The sequence below is a fragment of the Haplochromis burtoni genome, unplaced genomic scaffold (genome assembly GCF_018398535.1).
Source record: "Haplochromis burtoni strain Fernald_Lab_line unplaced genomic scaffold, NCSU_Asbu1 Contig_336, whole genome shotgun sequence".
NCBI classification, from domain to species: domain Eukaryota; kingdom Metazoa; phylum Chordata; class Actinopteri; order Cichliformes; family Cichlidae; genus Haplochromis; species Haplochromis burtoni.
In genome coordinates, this window is record NW_024582697.1 from 202,440 (window position 1) to 222,529 (window position 20,090).

Genomic DNA, 20,090 nt, shown 5'->3' on the forward strand with positions numbered 1-20,090 from the left:
AGTCGAATGTTAAGGATAAAAAAAATTATGCTAGTTAATACCTGACAGTTCCCAAGGCAGCGCATACTTTGTCACTGTCTAAGATCAATCCCTGTGAGTGACTGTCCACACAGGAGAGAATTTGGCTTCCTGACTTTTGTACATCTCTGTCTTCCCTTCTGTTTGTAAAGCAGTTAGTGTGTGTATGTGGATGACACAGAGGGTTAAAAGCTGTGACCCTCGGTTTGGTTCTGAGACTTCTCTTTGCGTCCCTTTATCCTATAAAACCCTCTATCATCACCACCTCCCTGCACCACGCTTTTATCTCCATCTCTTTCTCCATCTCACTACTCCCTTTCTAATTGACTGGGCAGCTGGGTCCCCCCCTCACATAATCCCCCCCCCCCTCTCTCTCTCACACACACACTCACACACATGCTCTCTCTCTTTTACTCTTTCACAGACTCTCACACACTTACTGACCAGTCCACTCTAAGTCCAGTGATCCCTGTGCAGGTCACTACATCAAACAGCAGCAAAGCTGCCTGTTCTTGACCTTCTCCTGGATCAAGGACACTTTGAAGCTCAGTGTTTGTGTGTCCATGTGCGTGTCTGTGTAAAGGTGTGTTTTGTTTTCATAATGAATAATGCTTTAATCTTTAGATGAGCCTTAAAAAAACGGACTCTTTTTACCCTAAAGCGACAAAATGCCACTTTCCCAAAAACCGCTGTAGCAATATTATAGAGTAAGATTTTCTTTGTACTTTAAATGACTCAGTCTTCTAAAACTACTTCAGCCTGAAATGTATAAAAGATGATTAATCATTCTTTTTAACCCTTTAAAGGCCATTATGTTTGCACAGCTCCACTCTTTGTTTGTTTTTTTCAATTAAAAAAACAAACTAATAAAATAAACTACATTTCAAGGATTATATTGTCATTATATTTATTTATTTTCATGCATTTTTATTTTTAATACAGAGTCAGATTTGTTTTGTTTTTTTTAACTCATCCTAACGAAAGTAATACCACCTTTCCACAAACAAATGGCTGTAAAAGTATTATATGCGTTCCACGTGGTGCTGCCAGCTCTTCTCTTTCTGTCTGTGCAAAGGTCACACTGCCCTTACATTTGCTGATGAAAGGGGCTTGCAGCAGCACCCTGCAGATTAGAACTGATTTTTTTTTTTGACCTATAAACACCATCCAACATGAGCATCTCTACATAAGCAGTTCTTCCTTTCAGGTTCTCATAACCACAATTTGCTGCAGGATTTCATCCGTCAGCACCAGTGCATAGCTGGTGGCAGGGTGTGTCGGTCCTGGGGTCAAACCTCTGGCTCCTGGGATGTAGCAGGGCATTGCAGTCTTTGTGGGAGACAAAATATGGGGATAACCAAAATATGGAGATGGAGAGGTCCAACCTGTCACTGCGTCTGTTTCTACCTCTGAGGCCTCCACGTCAGCCTCAGAGTGCTCAGAGGAGGATGAGGTACTGTTCATACTTCTAACCATGGCTGCAGTGCAGCTGCATAAACTGCCTGAGCAAGAACCAAATTTTCAAAAAAGTCAAATTTTTTTTTTTGTGTGTGTTCTTGCTGCTGAGACATCTTTGAAGCTCTGTAAAGTTACTTATCATTTACTGGGGATATCTAATTGACATAATGCTTACCCTACTCCTAACTATAAAAAATGAATGCCTAACCCTTAGCTAAACTCTAACCCTGACACTTAAACCACATTTTGATTCTCAAAAATGCCTTCAAACTCGTGGGGATTGTCCCCATAAGGGCTGTTGGTCCCTACAAGTATAGTAAAATTCCAATTTTTGGTCCCCACAAAGATGTGCAAACCCCACAGCCGGATTCAGGGACTCCTGTGCGACCAGCTGTGGTGAGTTTTAAGGACGCTGGTGCTTCTGGGACTGTGTTTTCTGGGGCTGTTCATGGGGAGGGTAAAGACAGTACACGGCGCTTACCTACCTTCGTGGTAACTGACCTCTCACAAGTTGGCATTTTCAAAACATCCATAACAGTAACTGACTGGGTTTCATCTATTCCACCACCAACTCCAGTCTCACCTCAACCAGTACATCAGCCTTTAGCCAGCTCATTAGCCCAGCCTGCATCGATTCCATTAGCCCGGTCACCCGCTCCCTCTATACTGGAGGCTGTGTCTGTGCCACCCATTTTGAATCCCGTTCCTAGCACCCATTTTAAGCGGAGAGACAAACCCATTAAAACCACTGTAGTTTCTCAGAAACTGGCTAATTTAGAGACTGTTACTCGCCCCAGGGCCTCCCCAGAGGCTGAGTTTCTGCCTTCAGCCGACTCTGGACCCCTGGAGGCCAAGACACCAGCTAAGAACTGCACCATGCCAGCGCTGCCTGGGCAAAGCCAGTGCCCTGCGCAGTTTCAGTTACCGGTGTCTCTGCCAGAGGCCCATGTGCCTGCTGGTCCTGTTCTGTCCCTGCCAGAGGTCCCTGCACCTGCTGGTTCTGTCCTGTGTGTGCCAGGGGCTCCGGTGCCCACTGGTTCTGAGACTGTCTTCGCTGGGGGGCCCGAGGAGCCCGTCCAGCTTCCTGCCTCGTCAGCTGGAGGGCCCGAGGAGCCCGTCCAGCCTCAAGACTCATCATCCTCGCCAGCTGCAGCCTCCTCATCAGCTTCGCCTGGTCCAGCCTCTGCCTCAGCTTCGCCTGGTCCAGCTTCAGTTTCACCCACGCCGTCGCCTGGTCCAGCTTCAGCTTCACCCACGCCGTCGCCAGCTCCAGCTTCAGCATCCTCAGCATCGCCCGATCCAACATCTGCTTCAGCTTCACCCACTTCGCCTGGTTCAGCTTCGGCTTCGCTTCCGCCTGGTCCAGCCTCCACATCCGCTTCAACGTCGCCTGGTCCATCCTCTGCTACTGCCTCGCCTGGTCCATCCTCTGCTACTGCCTCGTCTGGTCCAGCCTCCTTCTTACCTGGTACTGCGGGGGCCACGCAGCCTTCTGGTCCCCAGCTGCCGCCTCAACATCGTCGGTCATCTGCCAGGACGCATGTTGGGCATCTTCGCCACCGTGGCTGGCCTCCGGACTTGCATTGTCGCCACCGCTGTCGTGAGCACGGTCGGCCCCCAGAACTGCTTTCACGCCGCTGTTGCCGTCCGCACGGTCGGCCCCCAGAACTGTTTCCACGCCACTGCCTACTGCGTGGCCGGCCTCCGGACCTGCCCCACTGCCGCTGCCTTCCACACGGTCGGCCCCCGGAACTGAACTGTTTTGGCCTCCGGCTCTGTCGGCCTCTGGGTCGGTCCCCTGAACTTGTCCGTCTGGGCCTTTTTGGACTATGTCCAAATACTTTGCCTGCCTGCTCCCACTTCTCTGTGTTCCCTCTGTCTGTCCATGGTGTTATTGTGTCTGCTCATGAGTCTGCCTGTCAAGTTCAGTGTCCTGTCTGGTTCTCTGTGTCTGTTAAGTTTCCTGTTTTATTCTGAAAGTTCATGTCTCATGTCAGTGTGTTCAGTTTTACCTCTCCCCTGTCTCGTTAGCCTAATTGCTCCCAGCTGTGTCTCCCTCCTGTGGCCCATTCCCTGATTATTCCCCGTGTATTTAAGCCCTGTGTTTTCCTGTGTTTTCCTGTGCTCTCTGTCGCGTCGTCTGTTTAACGCCATGTCCGTCTGCATCATTCTGTGTAACCCAGTGTTCAGTCTGCGTCTCTCCGCCATCTTTCATTGTGTATTTTGTTCCTCCTCCCGTGCGTGTTTGGTTTAAGTTGAGTTCTTTAGTTTTCCCCAGTTTAGGTTGGTTTACTCCCTGCTCTGCTCCTCCTGTGTTTGTCACCTTATCACCTCTGCAAATAAACATTCACTCGCACCCCAGTCAGTGCCTGCATCTTGGATCCTTTTTTCAATACACCACACGACTGCTGTGCAGCCGTGACAGTACACCAACACACAAACAAACCATAATTTAACATCAATACCTGGACACACTTATGATTTCAGTAGCAAGGTATCCTTGAGGGAAACAGAAAAAAAACCTCTGAAATTTTACTGCATGCTTTGAATTGTAAAAAGTAGCGCCACCTGGTGGGCAAACATAAAAATTTAAGAGTGGTCCAAAATAAAATCCTAACATAAAGAAATTTGTTAGTTGATGTCAAGATAAATGTGGGATCAAAAATTGTATTTTCAGTGGGGCATTTTTTTTGGGGGGGGGGCTGAGGATGAAATGTGGAGGTTTTTGCGTCACTTAACCATTTTAAGCTAATTTAAGGAACTGAGACAATTCTAAAATAAAAGAAATAAATAAAATGCATTGTCTTGCAAATATGAGCTATGTTAATTCAGCACAGCCAAAATAGCATGAAATCAAAAGCAGAACTGCACAAAATGTTTTCCAGGGTTAACCTTCGCTTCATTCTTGCAGATGTTCTATTAACACATCCCAAGGACTTTGCTACGGGCAGCAAAACAGACAGTCGTGTTATCGTTTTATCACTGTGTTTGATGTCCACATGATTCAGGAAAATTGGGTCCCTTTTGGACAATTGACGGTAGTTGATATGACAACTGAGAATTGGTCATTTTGCTTGCTCATCAGCTCTTCAAACACTCCATCTGTGTTTGTAAGAGACAGGAATAATTATTGCCTGCTCATATCCTCCTCAGTCTTTTGTTCTCCAGCTGGTGTCAGAATGTCTGCTTGTATGTAGTATGGCGCAGTACTCACAATCTCTCTCACTCCCATTCTCTCTTGTTAAAGGATAAAATAGATGCTGATTGTTTTTTAATTGTTTATAATCAAAATATTCTGTTTCTGCCTTGCCACATCAGTAGTCATTTTGAGCTCCCTCTGCTTAAATAACACATTCTTGATTGATTCACAAATTCCCTTTGGATGGAAAAGGCCTGCCTGTTTTCCCATATCTTTTTATGTCGCTGGCTAGCATCCCCGGGCCATGTCAGGATTTCCTCCGTCTCCACTCGTGTCTGTATAAACAGGTCATGAACTCTGTTTGTCTGTCCAAACAGGGCTTGGACACTTATCGCTCATTACACATAGAGAGATCACTATATATAGCTGTGTAAACATGCTGCAAGACTGTAAGTGGATAAGCGTGCGTAGGCATGAATGTAACTGGGGATATTTGCCCGGTGAATTTCTCATTTTCCTGTAAAAGACATTTGTATAAACACAGTGGCGCACAAAGATCTTCTTACATCTCATTTCCTCTGACTCAGTGTTAATGCCTCACCAGTCCACGGTTTTTAATAACTCAACAATATGGTCAGTGCCTTTTAAAAAGGTAAGAACAAAGCAAAAAACAGGGGCTTTTTTTTTTTCTTTTTTGTCCTGACAAAGTCCTGTTGAGAAAATTCACAAACGCAAATATATTATTTCTCTGTAAAACCAGCTCTGTTGCTTTTTATGGAGGGATTTAGCATTTAGTAGTTGGGTAAAAATAAGACTGAAAGACTGAATGAACTTCAGTCCTTTGGATGAAGAATCCAGGTTTAAGCACTGCTGAAGTAGTGATAATGGTTATATTGGTAATGCGAGAATTAGGCTGAACAACAGTCTTTCTGGACACTGAAATTTCCATTGTCAAGGTAACTTTATTTATACCCAAAGACAAGGTAAATTTGCTTTACAGAAAAATGACAGCATTTGGCATCTCCTTTAAATATATATAGTATTTATGTATGTATATATATATATATATATATATTATATATATATATATATATATATATATATATATATATATATATATATATATATATATATATATATCATTATATATATATTATATTAATTATATTGTGTGTATTTTTTTTTTTCTTTCATGCAGAACGCACAGTCAGCTGGTCTGAGGAAAGGTATGAGAACACAGGAGATTTGATTAAATATGGCAGCGCAAAGCAGCTTTTTCGTGTTCATCAGAAATCTGTTTCTAGGGCGCCAGTTTAGCTCACAGGGTGGGCAGGTGAGCATAGGTTGCAAGGCAGCAGGTGGGGTTTGAGTTCGATCTGGTGACCTTTGATGCGTGTCTTCCCCTAACTCTCTGTCCCCACCTTTTTGTCCACTCTCCACTGTTGCACACATTTTATAAAGGCAGTCTAAGTTTTTTTTAAAATGTGAAAATCAAGTTTGAATATTCTGTCCCTCCAAATCAGTACTTGAATTTTAAATGGCATAGAAATGAACTTTTATTGTGTTTTGAAGCCGCATTACACTACTTTAATTTGTTTTTTAGCTTTATACTGTATACAAACCTTTTTATTTTAAGGGTGCAGTGCCACTGTGCATGTCTATCCACAGAGTTTCCCCTTACATATTCACATGGTGTCATGTGGTGGTGTATCAAAGTTTATACATTAAAGTGAGATACTGAAGTTCAGATGGGTACAGTCATGTTTTTGTCATCACTGGATTAAAAAAAACATTCAGTATGCCTTTGGCGAAGGCTTTGAGGTGTTTTGAGGTCATACTGAGGTACACCAATGAGCCTTTTTTTAATACTTACTGTCCCCACTGTCACAAATTCACCCAGTTCTTTTGCAAACATCTGCATTACAAAGGTAGCAGGTAGACCTGGAATAGCTTTGTCCTTGTCCTTGCATAAATAAATGGAGCCTATGGCATATGGTGGCCTAGTGATTAAAATACAGGCCACACAAAGTCAGCATCTACAGTTTCATGCAACTCCTTTTTGTGCAAAAGTGTATTAGACCAGAAAAAGAAATGTTATTTGTAGTAATGCAACTTTGTCTGTGTTTTTAAAGGTCCAGTGATCGGCGAGTTTTTGAGCCAGTTAATGCCTCTTCTCCATAACTGCCTCCAACCAAACAGAGACCCAGAGATGAGGATGAGCATCTTCACAATGCTTGCAAAGTTGCTGCTGGATGCAAACAAAACACTGGATTCTCAGGGGTGAGAGTGACACGTGTTCACACTAAAGAACAGAACTCGGGAATGAGATGTTTCTGTCTGACGTTCATGAATATTTCACACTTAACAGCACGCTCATTTGCTGTTTCCTTTTTCATCCTTTTCTCTGGATGAGGTTCAGACTTTAAATTTCCAACTAATCAGTTTTAGTTTACACTTTCTGGATTTTACATCACTGTGTTCATTCAAAACATGCTAACAAGGAACCATAATTAGGACTGCATGCACAAAATGAGTAATTGTAGAAGTTGTTTGAGATGGTTGGTGATAGGATTCATATTCATATGTAATGATAATTAGCTTTATATTCACACCTATAAAAACAGAGGTTGCAGAGTGTTTTTGACACACAACAGGAAAACGTCTGAGGCAACGGCCAATATTTTGGAGCTTTCAGTGTGGCCAGGATATTCGGAATATCAGATAATGTAAATTAACTAATATTCCAAAGGCCAAGATTTCCAGTTTCACATCTTGGTCGTTGTTTACTAGTGAAAATAATTTTTACGTGGGTAAAACATCATTGCGTGAAATTGTACTCCTTTTTCTCTCTACATGGACAGTTTTACTTGCATGCAACCAAGGCCTGGTCAAATGTGATTAGTCAGTACGACTCAAACTGCACACAGACAAGAAATATAAATCAGAACGCTTCCACTATGTTTACATCCAGAAATCTTCATGTAAAATAATAAGGACAAATGCAAAATGCCATCCATCCATCTTTCCTCGCTCCCTCTACCGCTTATCTGGGCTAGGGTCTTTGGGGCACCAATCTCAGTGGGTTGATACCAAATCGTTCCCAAGCCAGCCGACAGATATAATCTCCCCAGCGAGTCCTGGGTCTTCCCTGGGGGCCTCCTCCTGGCAGGACATGCCTGAAATGGCTCTCCTAGGAGGCTCCAAAATGCCATCAAAAAAATAAATAAATGGATGAAAACAATGAAAAAAAGTCTAAACGATTCTGCCAGAACCGGGGATTTAAAAGAATCTCTGAATCTGTAAAACATTTCTCCTCAGGCAGGTAATTCCAAAGCCACAAGGTCATAATTTCTGCTCCATAGCTGGGCACCAGGCCCAGACATACTTTAATTTTTTTTTTTTAAAATAAAAAAGTCATAAAATCAATTGTAAAACAAACAGGAAGCCAATGGAGAGAAGCTAGGGTTATGTGATGTTGTCTGCTAAAATCAGTAAGAAGCCCAGTCATCCTGAAATTATAAACCACATTCCTCATTCACCATACAGACTGCAGGGGAGTCCCATTTGAGTTCAGATGGTCTCATTGGGAGTATTAGATCAACTAACGCTGATTAATTAATCACTTCACAGCTTGCCTGAAGCAAACGGCGCATGCTGCCTGAATCTCTCATCGCTAATTTGAATGGTTATTGACTGCTTAAGGAGATATGAGGGGGTCTAGCAGGGATGTCTGACATCCACCCCCCACGCCAACACCACCCCAACAGGGTCCCCTCTGAGCCCTCAGCTGTGCAGCCCTCAGTATGGGCTCGGGGTTGCGTCTGATGGAATGCATTAAACCCGAGATCCTCGCAGCAGCTGCTCCCGTCGATCAGAAAGAAAACCTCAGACGGAGACATCTGTGTCGTGTGTAACTAATCTTAAAGCTGCAGTCAGAAAGTTTGTTTTGTTAATAGGAGGAAGAAACTAGTGCTAATCTTTGTATGGGAACACACTAGAAGTCCCCTTTGGCTCGAGTTGGCAGCGGCAGCAGAAGGCAACATAATGTATTTCAGTGAAAAGTATCACATAAACAGGAGGTCTTCTTGAGCCAGAATATTCTGCCATCTTTGCCAAAAATGTGGAAGTTGGATATTCAGCTTTCGTGAGATTTTTTGTTTTTTTAATCCATAATTTGGCATATCGCACAAAAGAAGTCTGTCTCTTCACTTCCAACGTGGCCACCTGCACTGCTAACTGGTTCACTCATCCCTGAGCTATATCTCCTGTAATCACAAACCCTCAGTATGACGGAAATCATGGTATACCTTCAAAAGGTTTCAGATTCATATAGTGTGAACTTAAATTATCCTATACGGGGCTTTGCCTTCTGCCAAAGTCCTCTCCCCTCATGATTTATGGACTGGTCTTGATGCTTGGCAGATTGCAGGCCACACACGCGCTATATGTCATCAAGAGCACAATGATAGTCATAGAGAAAACCTCTCGTCTTTGTTCTGAAACCAAAATGGCATAATGACAGCGCAGCTATGGAACAAGCTGAAAGGGAAAGTTTGTGTGCGTTCACGTGCCTTTCATCCGCACACGTTCATAACACTTTTGTTTCATGTGGATTTGTGTGTCGTGATTAAAAAGCTGAGTATGAAATCTAAGTAGAAGGTGTTGTGTAAGAAATGAAAGTGTGTGCCTCTGTTCTCCACCGTATGCGGCTGGACAAAATAATCTGAGTTACAAGGAAGACAACGGTGTGCTTTCATGCATGAACGATATGCAATAGATACGTCTTTAGTCTTAATGTCAGGTTTCAAGATATGAAACGGGAGGGAAAAAGAGATGAGCTCTTTCTCTTGTTCCAAATGTGGTTTCTTATCTTTTTTTTGATTGCAGATAAATTAGTAACACGAAAAAAGAATAAACTGAGCTGTGCTTTTATCAGAATTGACCCTGTAATAACACATTATAGAATGAAACAAATGACAGGGTAGTTGAAATGAATATTGCATAATAATATGGCTAAATTCCAAAAACCTTCCAATACACCTACTAGGGCTGTTCGATATAATGATATATATCGATGACGATATAAAAACGTCTATCGTTTCATTTTACGCTATGGTTTGTTTTGTGGTGTCGCAAAATAAACTGTTTACGGCAATATTTTGTCATGGTTTTGATGGTCACTGTAGTGGCTATATTAATTTCTTAAAGTTCTCTCTTTCTCTTATATTTTATATAACCACACTACAGACGGACAAGCGCCTGTTTTTATGCGTTGTGGTTAGCAACAACGGCGGTAACAGCATTGCGTGTCCGCTTATTTATGTTCCGCATAAACCTTTCACAATAAAGCCCTAAGATCCTGTTGAGACTTTCCAAAATAAATGGAATCACGCGAAAGAGCAGATTATTTACGGATGAGAATTTTTTAAAAAAAAGAGCCGCCAGGTGCTAAAAAATAAACCTTAGACTCAAACGTTAGAACAGGCTTTTCCCCGCAGCACGCCGTGTAATAAGTACTCACAAAGAAAACGGCCGCCTTTACAACTTATGTCTAAAAATGTATAGTTTCACTCGGAGTTAAAACACTCCGACATGACGCGCAGCTGGAAACGCTTCCCGCAAGTCGAACTGCCCGAGATTCACAGAATTTACAGAAAATGTTACATTTTTGTGATTTTTATATCGTTATCCGGACGATAGAATTCTTATATCGGGATATGAGATTCTGGTCATATCGCACAGCCCTACCTTCTACCATGACGCCATCATTTGGGCAAAAGTGCTGGGGTACCTTCCTACCTCAGCCATGGAAGCCCATGGCATGAAGCTCCCAGTGCAAAGTTTTTGTGCTGATGTTAATGCCGGAGGAGGTTTGCAGTTATTGAGTCAGCAGACAGTTGGTGAATTTTCCACATTCTGCTCCTCAGCACTCAGTGACCCCGCTTTGTAGCTTTACATTGTCTGCCACTTTGTGGCCGAGTTCCTGTGGTTCCTAAACACTTCCACATTGCAATGATAGAACTTACATTTAATTGTGGAATATCTCAGCTGCAAGAAAATGTACAAACTAACTTGTTGCTACAGGGGCGTCCAGTTGCATTACCATGCTCAAGTTCAGTGAGCTCTTCCAAACAAGCTATTTTTTTTTTTTTGACAAATGGTTGAAAAGGCAGACTGCATGACTACCTTGCTTTTATACACTTGTTGCAGTAGGGCTGAAAACACCAGATTTCAAGATTAAGATGTCCAATCTTGTTGTCCACATTGTGTATGTGCAATGATGATTTTGAAAGACCCAAAATCTATTTGAGGTCTGTGCACTGCATAAGACCAACTACAGAAAAAAGCACAGTCTGAAGATGGCTGTTGGCATCACATGAGATTCAAAATTCACTTCTGTTTAATCCAGTGGTTCTCAGAATGTGGGATGTAGGGTGACTGCAGGTGTGGTCTAGAAAAACAGATTAAAAATAGAGTGAAATATAGTTAAATTCATATGATTTTATTTAGGGGAAAAACAGTCAGTAGTGTACTTCTGTTAATGTGCCAATTGATATATATTAAAATAATTTCAGTTTCATTTTTCATTATTAATGATTGATTTAAGTTGTGCAATGTGGAGCATGCCAGAAAATGAACCACATGACCTTTTTTTCAACTGCATCTGAAGGCTCTGATCTGATTTAAATAAACCTGTAATTGAGTAACGTGTGGAACCATGGGGGTTTGTAAGAAAGACCAGAGTAGATCGGCTTTCCTCTTGGATCACTTAATGTATGCTAAAATGTTACTGTGGATTTCTTTGTCCAATGATGCCCAGGAGACTTGTTCCCTTCCCCATCTTTGAGACCAATTTTCTGCTGTGCTGTCTTCTGAGTGACACTTACCTCTGAGAGATTGCTCAAGGACATATAAAGCCATTAGGTATACAGTCAAAATTACCTAGCACTTGCGTGCACGGGTGTGCATGCATACAGATGTGTAAGTACAACACAAAATCTTGCTTCCCTAACCACTTGACATCATCCTTGTAATGTGGGAATATGTCTTTCCATCCTCTGGCATCACTCGTGATGAGCTGTTAAGGTGACTGAGCCCATCCAGCTGCACAATTCTTGCTGTATTTGCGACACACAGTCCCCCTCTACTGGCAGGGAATCGTTGCAACACTTTAACGCATGTGGCATATGACAGGTTAGTGGCATAAGCTGAAGAACTAGTGGCCCGTGCTGGTTTGCAGTTAAGGGCATTGCAGACTGTGGTATGGATGCCAGAGGCAGAGAGAAGTGAAAGGAGGATACCCAGATGTTCTAGTCATTGCGTCAGGCTTTTTCTCCACTGCTGCCTTCCTCCCCCTTCTGCGTTACGACAGCGAGTGTAGGACTGTCCATGATATTGATGGTATAGCTGTAATGCTGCAGCAGTCATGTTACATTTGCACATCATCAGAAATGTTTCGGTGCTGGCCGGTTGCTGTATTGTACTTAAAGCAGATGTCTTCTCTGTACTCCTGCTGACTTATCGTGTCTTTTTCCCCCTTCCTGTGCGTCATCCCAGGTGTTTCCATGACGATTCAGAGAGGTTTCTGAGTGACATCCTGCTTCCTAACCTGGTGTGGCACGCAGGCCGCATCGCCGCTGCCGTCCGCACCTCTGCCCTCAGCTGTCTGCTGGCAGTGCTGCATGGAGGTGCCATCACACCTGGACAGGTATTTACTGAAGGACATCAGCAAATCCATCACATGTATAGTATGATGCGCACAGTTTTTTCTGTTTCCACCTGTGCAGAGTGACTCATAAGCACTGGAGGCACATACCGGATGTGAGCTCCCTCCAGCACTTTTGATCTCCAATCTGCAGGAAATTTTTTTTATTGACTCTGTAAAGGAAAAGATGTGGTAGTGCATTCCTGTAATCCATCAGGGCTTGACATTTACTTCAGATTCTCTGTTTTGTCCATTTCACATCAAAATAGACGGTCCCACTCGGCCTTTTAGGAAAATATATTGTCCGCCATCTTTCTCTCCTTGGCTGAAAGAGTTGGCCACGGCAGGTAGCAGGTGTACGCGGGGGCAATCAGGTTCGCATACCTTTGTCCCAGAGGAACAATGCTTCCACTGTTCTGGGCCCTTGTTATATGTAGGAACTGTCACCGGAACATGCCCTTGCACCTGCCTGCCGGAGCATGTGCCGAGTTTACAGTATGTGCGTTCGCACAAGCACCCGCACATCTGGCAGTACTTGCCCTCGCGTGCACAGAGTGACCATTTTAAACTAGTTCAAGCACCTGGGCTTTTCAGACATCTTTAGCTGCAAATATCTGGGGTGGGGCAGTGTGAACGTAGGCGTACGTGTCCATGATTGCAGGAGCGGAAAGCCTCGAAAAGAGAAATTTTGGGTTTGAGTTGAACAACACATCCAGTTCGATGCGAGAACAGAAAGTCATGTGTGTTTTCCACAGGCGACTCGACAGCGACTCGTTTAAAAGGACATTGTTTCCTCTCTGCTCCCTGTGAAAACAATTAGCAGCTCCAGTTGCACTTGGCACCGTCAGATTGTCACTGATGTAATGCCGGATCACTTCTCTGCCAAGTTTTCCTCCTCTTTTTGACCCCCCCTTCCTTGCTCTCTTTTTTTTTTTTTTTACTTTTTTTTATTGTTTCGCCTGCATGGTTTCGATAGCAAACAGACTGGGCGACAGAGGTTTTAGCCATCACTTCTTGGAGCCTCACCTTGTTCATCAGTCTGTTTCTCTGCCGGTGTGATTAAAACATCAGTTCCTGCTGGACTCGAGCTCAACGTGATTGTGAACTCATCCAAACCTGTAAATGCTATACTTCAGGTTGATGTTTCGCAATTTAAGCAAATAAAACCTCATGTGGTGCTGACTGACCCCTAAATGAAAATGGCTTTGACATCTTATGTAGAGATAGAATTTCTTTCTTGGTTGGCTTGCATTTTAGAAACGATGTAGTTTGACCCCCTGCCCGTTCTGTACGCAGCTGATCAGTCTGGAGGAGAGGATGCATCCCCTGGTGTTGTCGGCCCTGGAGGAGGACTCTCAGATGAGCCGACTGTTGGCTTGTCGCTGTCTGTGTTCCATACTCAGACTCACAGGAACCAGTTTGCACCACGAGGCTCTCAATAAGATTTACCCCGGTAAGTCACAGTGTGCACTGTCATTTTGTGTGAATGCAGTTCAGGCTCGATTCAAGTCATTTTTATTTATATCGCACCAAAACTGTTGCCTTAAGGCGTTTTAAATTGTAAGGTAAAGAGCCTGGAAGAAGCCAGTATGGGTGAAATATGTTCTTTCTTTCTAGTACCTGTCAGTACCTGACATTTTGCATTATAAACCTGATGCAGTCAAAAACATTATTTATTTATTTATTTATTTATTTATTTATTTATTTATTTATTACCACAGAGCTTCTGAAGCGTCTGGATGATAGCAGCAAGGAGGTGCGCGGTGTGGCCCTGCAGGCTGTGGGGCTGTGGTTTTCCAGTCTGACCAAAGACTACAACCCTGTGCTCTGCGGTGCTCATCTGCAGCTTCTCTTTCAGCAGCTGCTCCTGCACCTGGATGACCCTGACAGTTCAGTGCAGGACCAAGTGCTCGGTAAGACTGGGTGGGGTTTAGAGACGAGGATAGAGTGTTGATAGCAGGACGCAAACATGCCCTCAACCTGCTTTTTAAAACAAATAAAAAATGTTTAAATTTGACGTTTTACTGCTAACAAAATGTGCTGTAGCTCCTTCTGGGTCTGCACTCTTAATCCAAACCATAACTCTTGACGTACAATGACAAACTCTCGTACAGCTTATTTTTTTCCTTGACATCAACAGTCCCTGATGCTGTGAGAATAGTGCAAGACTGTAACTAAAACTCATTGGGATACATTAAGCGCACCGTTCTCAAGTTGCGTGTGCGCTGTTTGGTTTCAGATGATGTGCGACGGATCTTACGATCTTGATTATCTGAGAAATATGATGGTGAGTGTGAGGCAGTGGTGAAAGCAGAGTTTAGGTGTGACGCTCTGCAGATCAGCCCCCTGTGTCCAAAACACTCAGACAGGGATGAGAGGAATTTGGGGTGACTTCTATCAAACGTTAGACTGTGCTACTGGCAGTCGGCCAGTGTACCCTCTGCTCCCTTTTTCCAAAGCTTACCATTATCCCTCTTTTCCACACAGTTTATCACCAGAAGCAGCATGTGCAATTTCCCCTGTCAAAGTATTTTAAGACCATTAAGAGCTGGGCTTTTCTTGGGCTTCAGGGGTTGCAGATAAAGACCTCCCCACCTAAGATGTTCATTTCACAGTATAAATATGTGAGCTTTAATGTCTGTATATTAACTCCCTCCTACATGCACAGGAGTGTGTGCGTGTTTGTGTGTGTGGTTTGCCTCTCTGCTCAGGATCTCTCTTCTCAACGCTCCCACGAAATGAAAACCACATTCAGACGCTCTGCCCCTCGCCACCTTTTCACATCTGCCCTCACATCCCACTTAATCCCTTCATCTTTTATCTGTCATTCTCTCTTCCTCCTCCTCGTGCCCTCTGTTGTCCACAGTGGCTTCACGGCTGTGTTTTATTTACGTATCAGTGGAAAGTCTGAGCACATTTTTTTTCCCTCCTGAACTGTCTAACCAAGCCTCTGCTCCTCTGGACTTGCACTCCCTCCCACTCTCATATGGATGTTAGCTGTCATTGCTTCTGACAGGACGCAGGTGAGTGCTGATGCCTTTGCCAGTGATGAGCGAGAGGGAGGCCTCGCTAAGGGACCTCTCTTTCTTTCTCTCTCTCTGGGTTTAAAAAAGAAGCATTTTCATACTCGCCAGATGCCGCCGAAGCCTCAATACCATGAAGCCTCACACTTAAGAGGACTTTACAAAGACACTGTTTGTTTCTGTGATGGAGACTTACTATATGCACACCCACATTCAGTGTTTTTTCTTTTCTTTTTTTTATTGAGAGCAGTTTCTGTGTTGTATTTATTTTTTTTAAGGATCTCCTTGGTGGGTGGAAAAAATAATGGGATTCCTCCTGGCAAGGCTAGGACGTTCGTTTAGCCGCACTTGTGGAGGTGGAGCATTAGGAAGAGCGCTGGCCTGGATCTTGCTCACTTTCTTTAAAACTGAGAGAAAGATGTCCATGGCCTTGATTCTGTTTGTTTCAGTTTAATCATGAAATGAATAATTGAGGATGTGGTTACTGTCTCAACTTATCCAGGACACGAAACAGTTGCGTATCTCACACAATGGCAACAAATCCCATGAAAAGTCCCACATCACTGTTGGGTTTATTCTGCTAGCAGTTAGTACCTGCATAGCCAAAGCCTGTTAAGTCTTTACTCCGTGTCTTAGATCTCTGTGTGATAGATGAGTCACACTGGGTGAAGTGTTCCTACATTTTCCTTGGCCATGAGACTCTGATGCAGCACTCACAACTACCAAAAAAGACTGTTTGAATGAAATTTATAAACAACTGCTGGTCTTTTCAATGTATAAAAAAGCATCAGCCCTCTTTAACATTATTGGCTGATTTTAGGTCAACATACTGTGACAGACAATAGATTTTTCTTTTAATTGATATTTAAAAGTTTAAATATCTAGTTTAGTTATTTCAGCTGAAACCAGTGACTCTCACACTGGGGTCATCCATCGTTGATGCCAAAAAGTTCAGTGATAGTTTTGTTTCATTGTGTGGGTTTTGTTTTGTTTTTTCAATTCAAGTATTCATTTACCACATTGGCACAGTATTAGGGATCATTTTCATGCTGAAAAAGGAAGCTGTAGCCAATCACGTTTTCTATACATGATGGGTCAAAATCCGATTGTACAAACGCATAATTCCAGTTTTTCCGATGGTTCACCCAAAGGTCCAAAGGCACCACTCAGGTCCTGTGTCAGGTCTGTGCTGGATATTTTTTAAGACTTATTACATCTTCTTTTGTCCCCCGCTTGTCCAGTTTCCTCAAATTTATTAAGGACACAATGCACACCAGTGCCGAAATCTAGGGAGTTTTTGGCTAATAGCGCTTTGTAAAAACACCTTGTTGATGCAAAAATGCTTTTTGGCAAACTCCATTATCGTTGGTATTTTTCATGTATTCAACTAAAGAAATGGTAACAAATTATCTGTTTTGCAGCAGGCTGCCAGTAAAAAAATTCCCTTAAGATACAATTTAAAATTGTGTGTTATTTATAGACACAACACTGGCTCCTTGGAAGCAAAATTTGAAGAAATGAGGGGTGGCGCAGGACTTTTGCACATTGCTGTTATAAATGGAAAAAATGAGGGACATTTACACAAACAAAATAAACATATTCCACCTTCACCCATGTTATCTTTTCAACCCAGATTTATTTTCTGATACAATTGTGTAAAATTGTGTCACGTGTGTCTGAAGCATTTAGGCTGAAAGGGTTTGGAATACCAATAGTTTGAATGGTACCTAAATGATGTTACAGTTTTTGGAAATTTCTCAAATTTCCAAGAGGCTCCAAAGTGTTTTAGAAGTGCTGAAATAAATGACACAAGAGCATTAGAACGTATTCTTTTCAGCAGATGTGCCTCAAGCAGTTTAAGTATATGGTTGTGAGTCGGGCTCTTCAAACTGTGCTCAGAGACTCTTTGTGGAATACACGACCTCGCGTCTCGCTGAGTGATCTATATCTGACAGCACCCATAACCAGCCCATATCCTGGTGGAAGCATTCCTCCCTCTCATGCATGGCTCTGTTTGAAGCTTTCTTTTTCCCACCCTCTGTTTTTCCCTCTATCTCTCTCTACTTCTTCCTTTAATAGCTGATCCCATTCTTACGCTTCTTGTATTTCAAACGCATATCTGCGAATTGTCTTGATGTCTGCAGCATGTCCTGACAGAATGATGGACAACACTCCCATCCCTCCTTCTGTCACTGCTGGCACGGGCGTAACTTGCTTCTCACAAGCCATCATTGTTCTCTTTTAATTCAAAGTCCCGCCTCTTCCCACCACATCCATCCCAACTGAGTACAGGACACACAAAAGCTAAGAATCCCCTCAATCCCCTTGAAGAACAAAGGTGGGTATCAAATGATTAGCTTACATGCAATAACTCATCCAGAGTGATATTCTGTCACCACTGAAACAGCGCTTTTGCATTGTTGTTTGTGGAGTGTTTACCCACTGGGACAGCAATAGAAGTAATTCAATATACCTGGAAAATCAGCACAGCGTGTGGGAGCAATGGAGGAGAGGATTTTAACAGTGACTTATCGCCTCCTGGTGGATTTTTTTTTTTTTTTTTTAAGGATCTGCACACTTGGCGTCTAGTTGATCGCTGCCACCTGCTGGTGTGCTCAGTCCTTTAAGCGAATAAGAATGTTCAAAAAAGCTGTCATGGAGGTTTGTATTATCTCCAGAAGGGTCATTTGATTTACAGTCAGCAAAAAACACACAATCAACAAGCAAAATGCAATAAATATACAATAAAAGCATTAAGAGCATAGCGTGCTATTCAAAAGACTAATGGCAAACTTCTCTGAGAAAGGGTGGCTAGAGTCATCCAGGATAGGCTGGGCCTGTCCTTACCTTGTACAGGTTATGAAGATGATTCAGGGTCACACCTACAATTTTGCTACACTGTTGCTGTTTTGTTTTTTTGGGGGGGGGGGGGTTAGGTTTAGTGAGCGTTCCAGCTGATAAAAGAGAACATGAGAACAAATTCAATAAATCTCATAAAAGTGCTGTTGACGTGGAGACCACAGAGCTTGTGGTTAAAGTGCATACGTGGTTGGGTTGTTCTACAGACGGCATCCACCTGGAGCTCAAAGGTCAACTTACAGCCTTTGCTTGTCTATAAAATAAGGAAAGGCTGTAAAGCTATAAAAACAGTGCCTCGCCCACCTTTATTAGCTAAAATATTATTGTTGTTGTTGTTGTTGTTGTTAAATTAAGGGGACTATGGAAAACGAGATCTGGAAGACCATGAAAATTTTCAGATTAAAACTGCGCATCAGTGCATGCTAGTTTAGCTCACTGGTTGAAAATCCCTATGGCTGTACAGCATCCAGGGTTCGAATCCAACCTGCAGTCCGTTGCTAAGTATCTTCTCCAACTCTTTCTTGTCAACTCTTTACTGCAAAAACTTGAAGTGCAAAAACAAAACGGGAAAAAAAACTGCACATCATCAATCTGTTACCTTGTTTGACAGAAATCTGTGCATTTCTTTCTTTTTTATGACTATTTACTGAACAAAAATGTGCATTATGATTTTGTAAACTGCCTAAGCATAAAAGGTTTTTTAAAAATAGCTTATTATAAGTTGAATGGGGGAAAGAGATTTTGCTTTGGGTCTGGCTAAAACTTTTTGGGGTGGGAATGTCAGAATTTCTTACTGGCAGGAAAAATGCTGGAAGGAAACCTTAGCTGCAATTTGTGTGAGATGTGCAGCATCTTGATGAGCCAGAGTGCTTTTAAAAACACATCCAGCCAGTAGTTAAAGCTTTAAACTGAGTTATTTTTATGTTCACAGATAAATATGAGGCAGCACTTTAGGAGAAGTACAGTGTGCCAGTTGTTAAGTATGATGATGGTGCAAATATTATAAGTGGCTTTGAGCTTGTTAAAACTGTCACCCCTCACTGAGTGACAGCATCAGCTCGCTGTTGTTATTTAGTGTAGAGTGGAATTGAAGATCATGGGAGATGTTTATTTTTGGGCCCAAATTTTTAAGTATTTGATGTTCAGCTCAAATCCAGAATGCTGACTTTTATGTGTGCTGTCTTTCTGAATGAATTTGTTTCTCTCTCTCTCTCTCTCTCTGTGTGTGTGTGTGTGTGTGTGTGTGTGTGTGTGTGTGTGTGTGTGTGTGTGTGTGTGTGCAGAAATCCTGAAGAAAGGCAGCTCGGTGCACCCTGCACTTCTGAAGGAGGAGGTGGAGGCTGTCCGGGACAAACAGCGAAGTCCTGTCTACTGCGATCAGCTGCTCCAGCACATCAGCTCACTGCCCACAGAGTCCACAGCAAGCTGCACGGAGTGACGCTGCACACGGAGAAACAGAGACAGATGTTTGTGCCTTAACTGTGAAAAAAGTGTTCACTTTCTGTTCTTTGAAGTCTATTTAACTGTTTTTGTTTGTTTTTTAGCAAGAGTAGAAAACATTTCCAAGACCTGTTCATTACCTCACCATTGTTCTAAAGTACTATGAGTTTTATGACTAAATTTTCTTTTAAAAAAAAGAAAAGATTTTTTAATAATTTCTTTTTATTCATGTACAGTGTCTCCTTAATTTGCTGTGTTCTGCATTCATTCCTCGGCTGCACTCCTTTGGCTCTAATGTTTGATTTTAAGAAAAATGTTTTCAAAATGGTGTATGTTTGGTTGTTTGTGCATATCCTGTTTGTACTAAACCGGTCAGAGGAGCTGGTCATGTGATTTTTTGCCTTCAAAATAAAAGCACAAGCTTTTCTTATATTTGTCCAAACCGACT

General features: G+C 42.7%; 1 protein-coding gene across 1 annotated transcript in view; it reads left to right on the plus strand.

The window, feature by feature from the left end:
- LOC102292325 (dynein axonemal assembly factor 5) overlaps positions 1–19,640 on the plus strand; it is a 30,739-nt gene extending 11,099 nt beyond the window's left edge. Inside the window, exons 9-13 of the mRNA XM_005943982.3 lie at positions 6,748–6,895; positions 12,173–12,323; positions 13,617–13,773; positions 14,042–14,233; positions 19,486–19,640. Of these exons, the coding sequence (XP_005944044.2) occupies positions 6,748–6,895; positions 12,173–12,323; positions 13,617–13,773; positions 14,042–14,233; positions 19,486–19,640 (803 nt within the window). The remainder of the gene's footprint in view (positions 1–6,747; positions 6,896–12,172; positions 12,324–13,616; positions 13,774–14,041; positions 14,234–19,485) is intronic.
- The last annotated feature ends 450 nt before the right edge of the window (positions 19,641–20,090 follow it).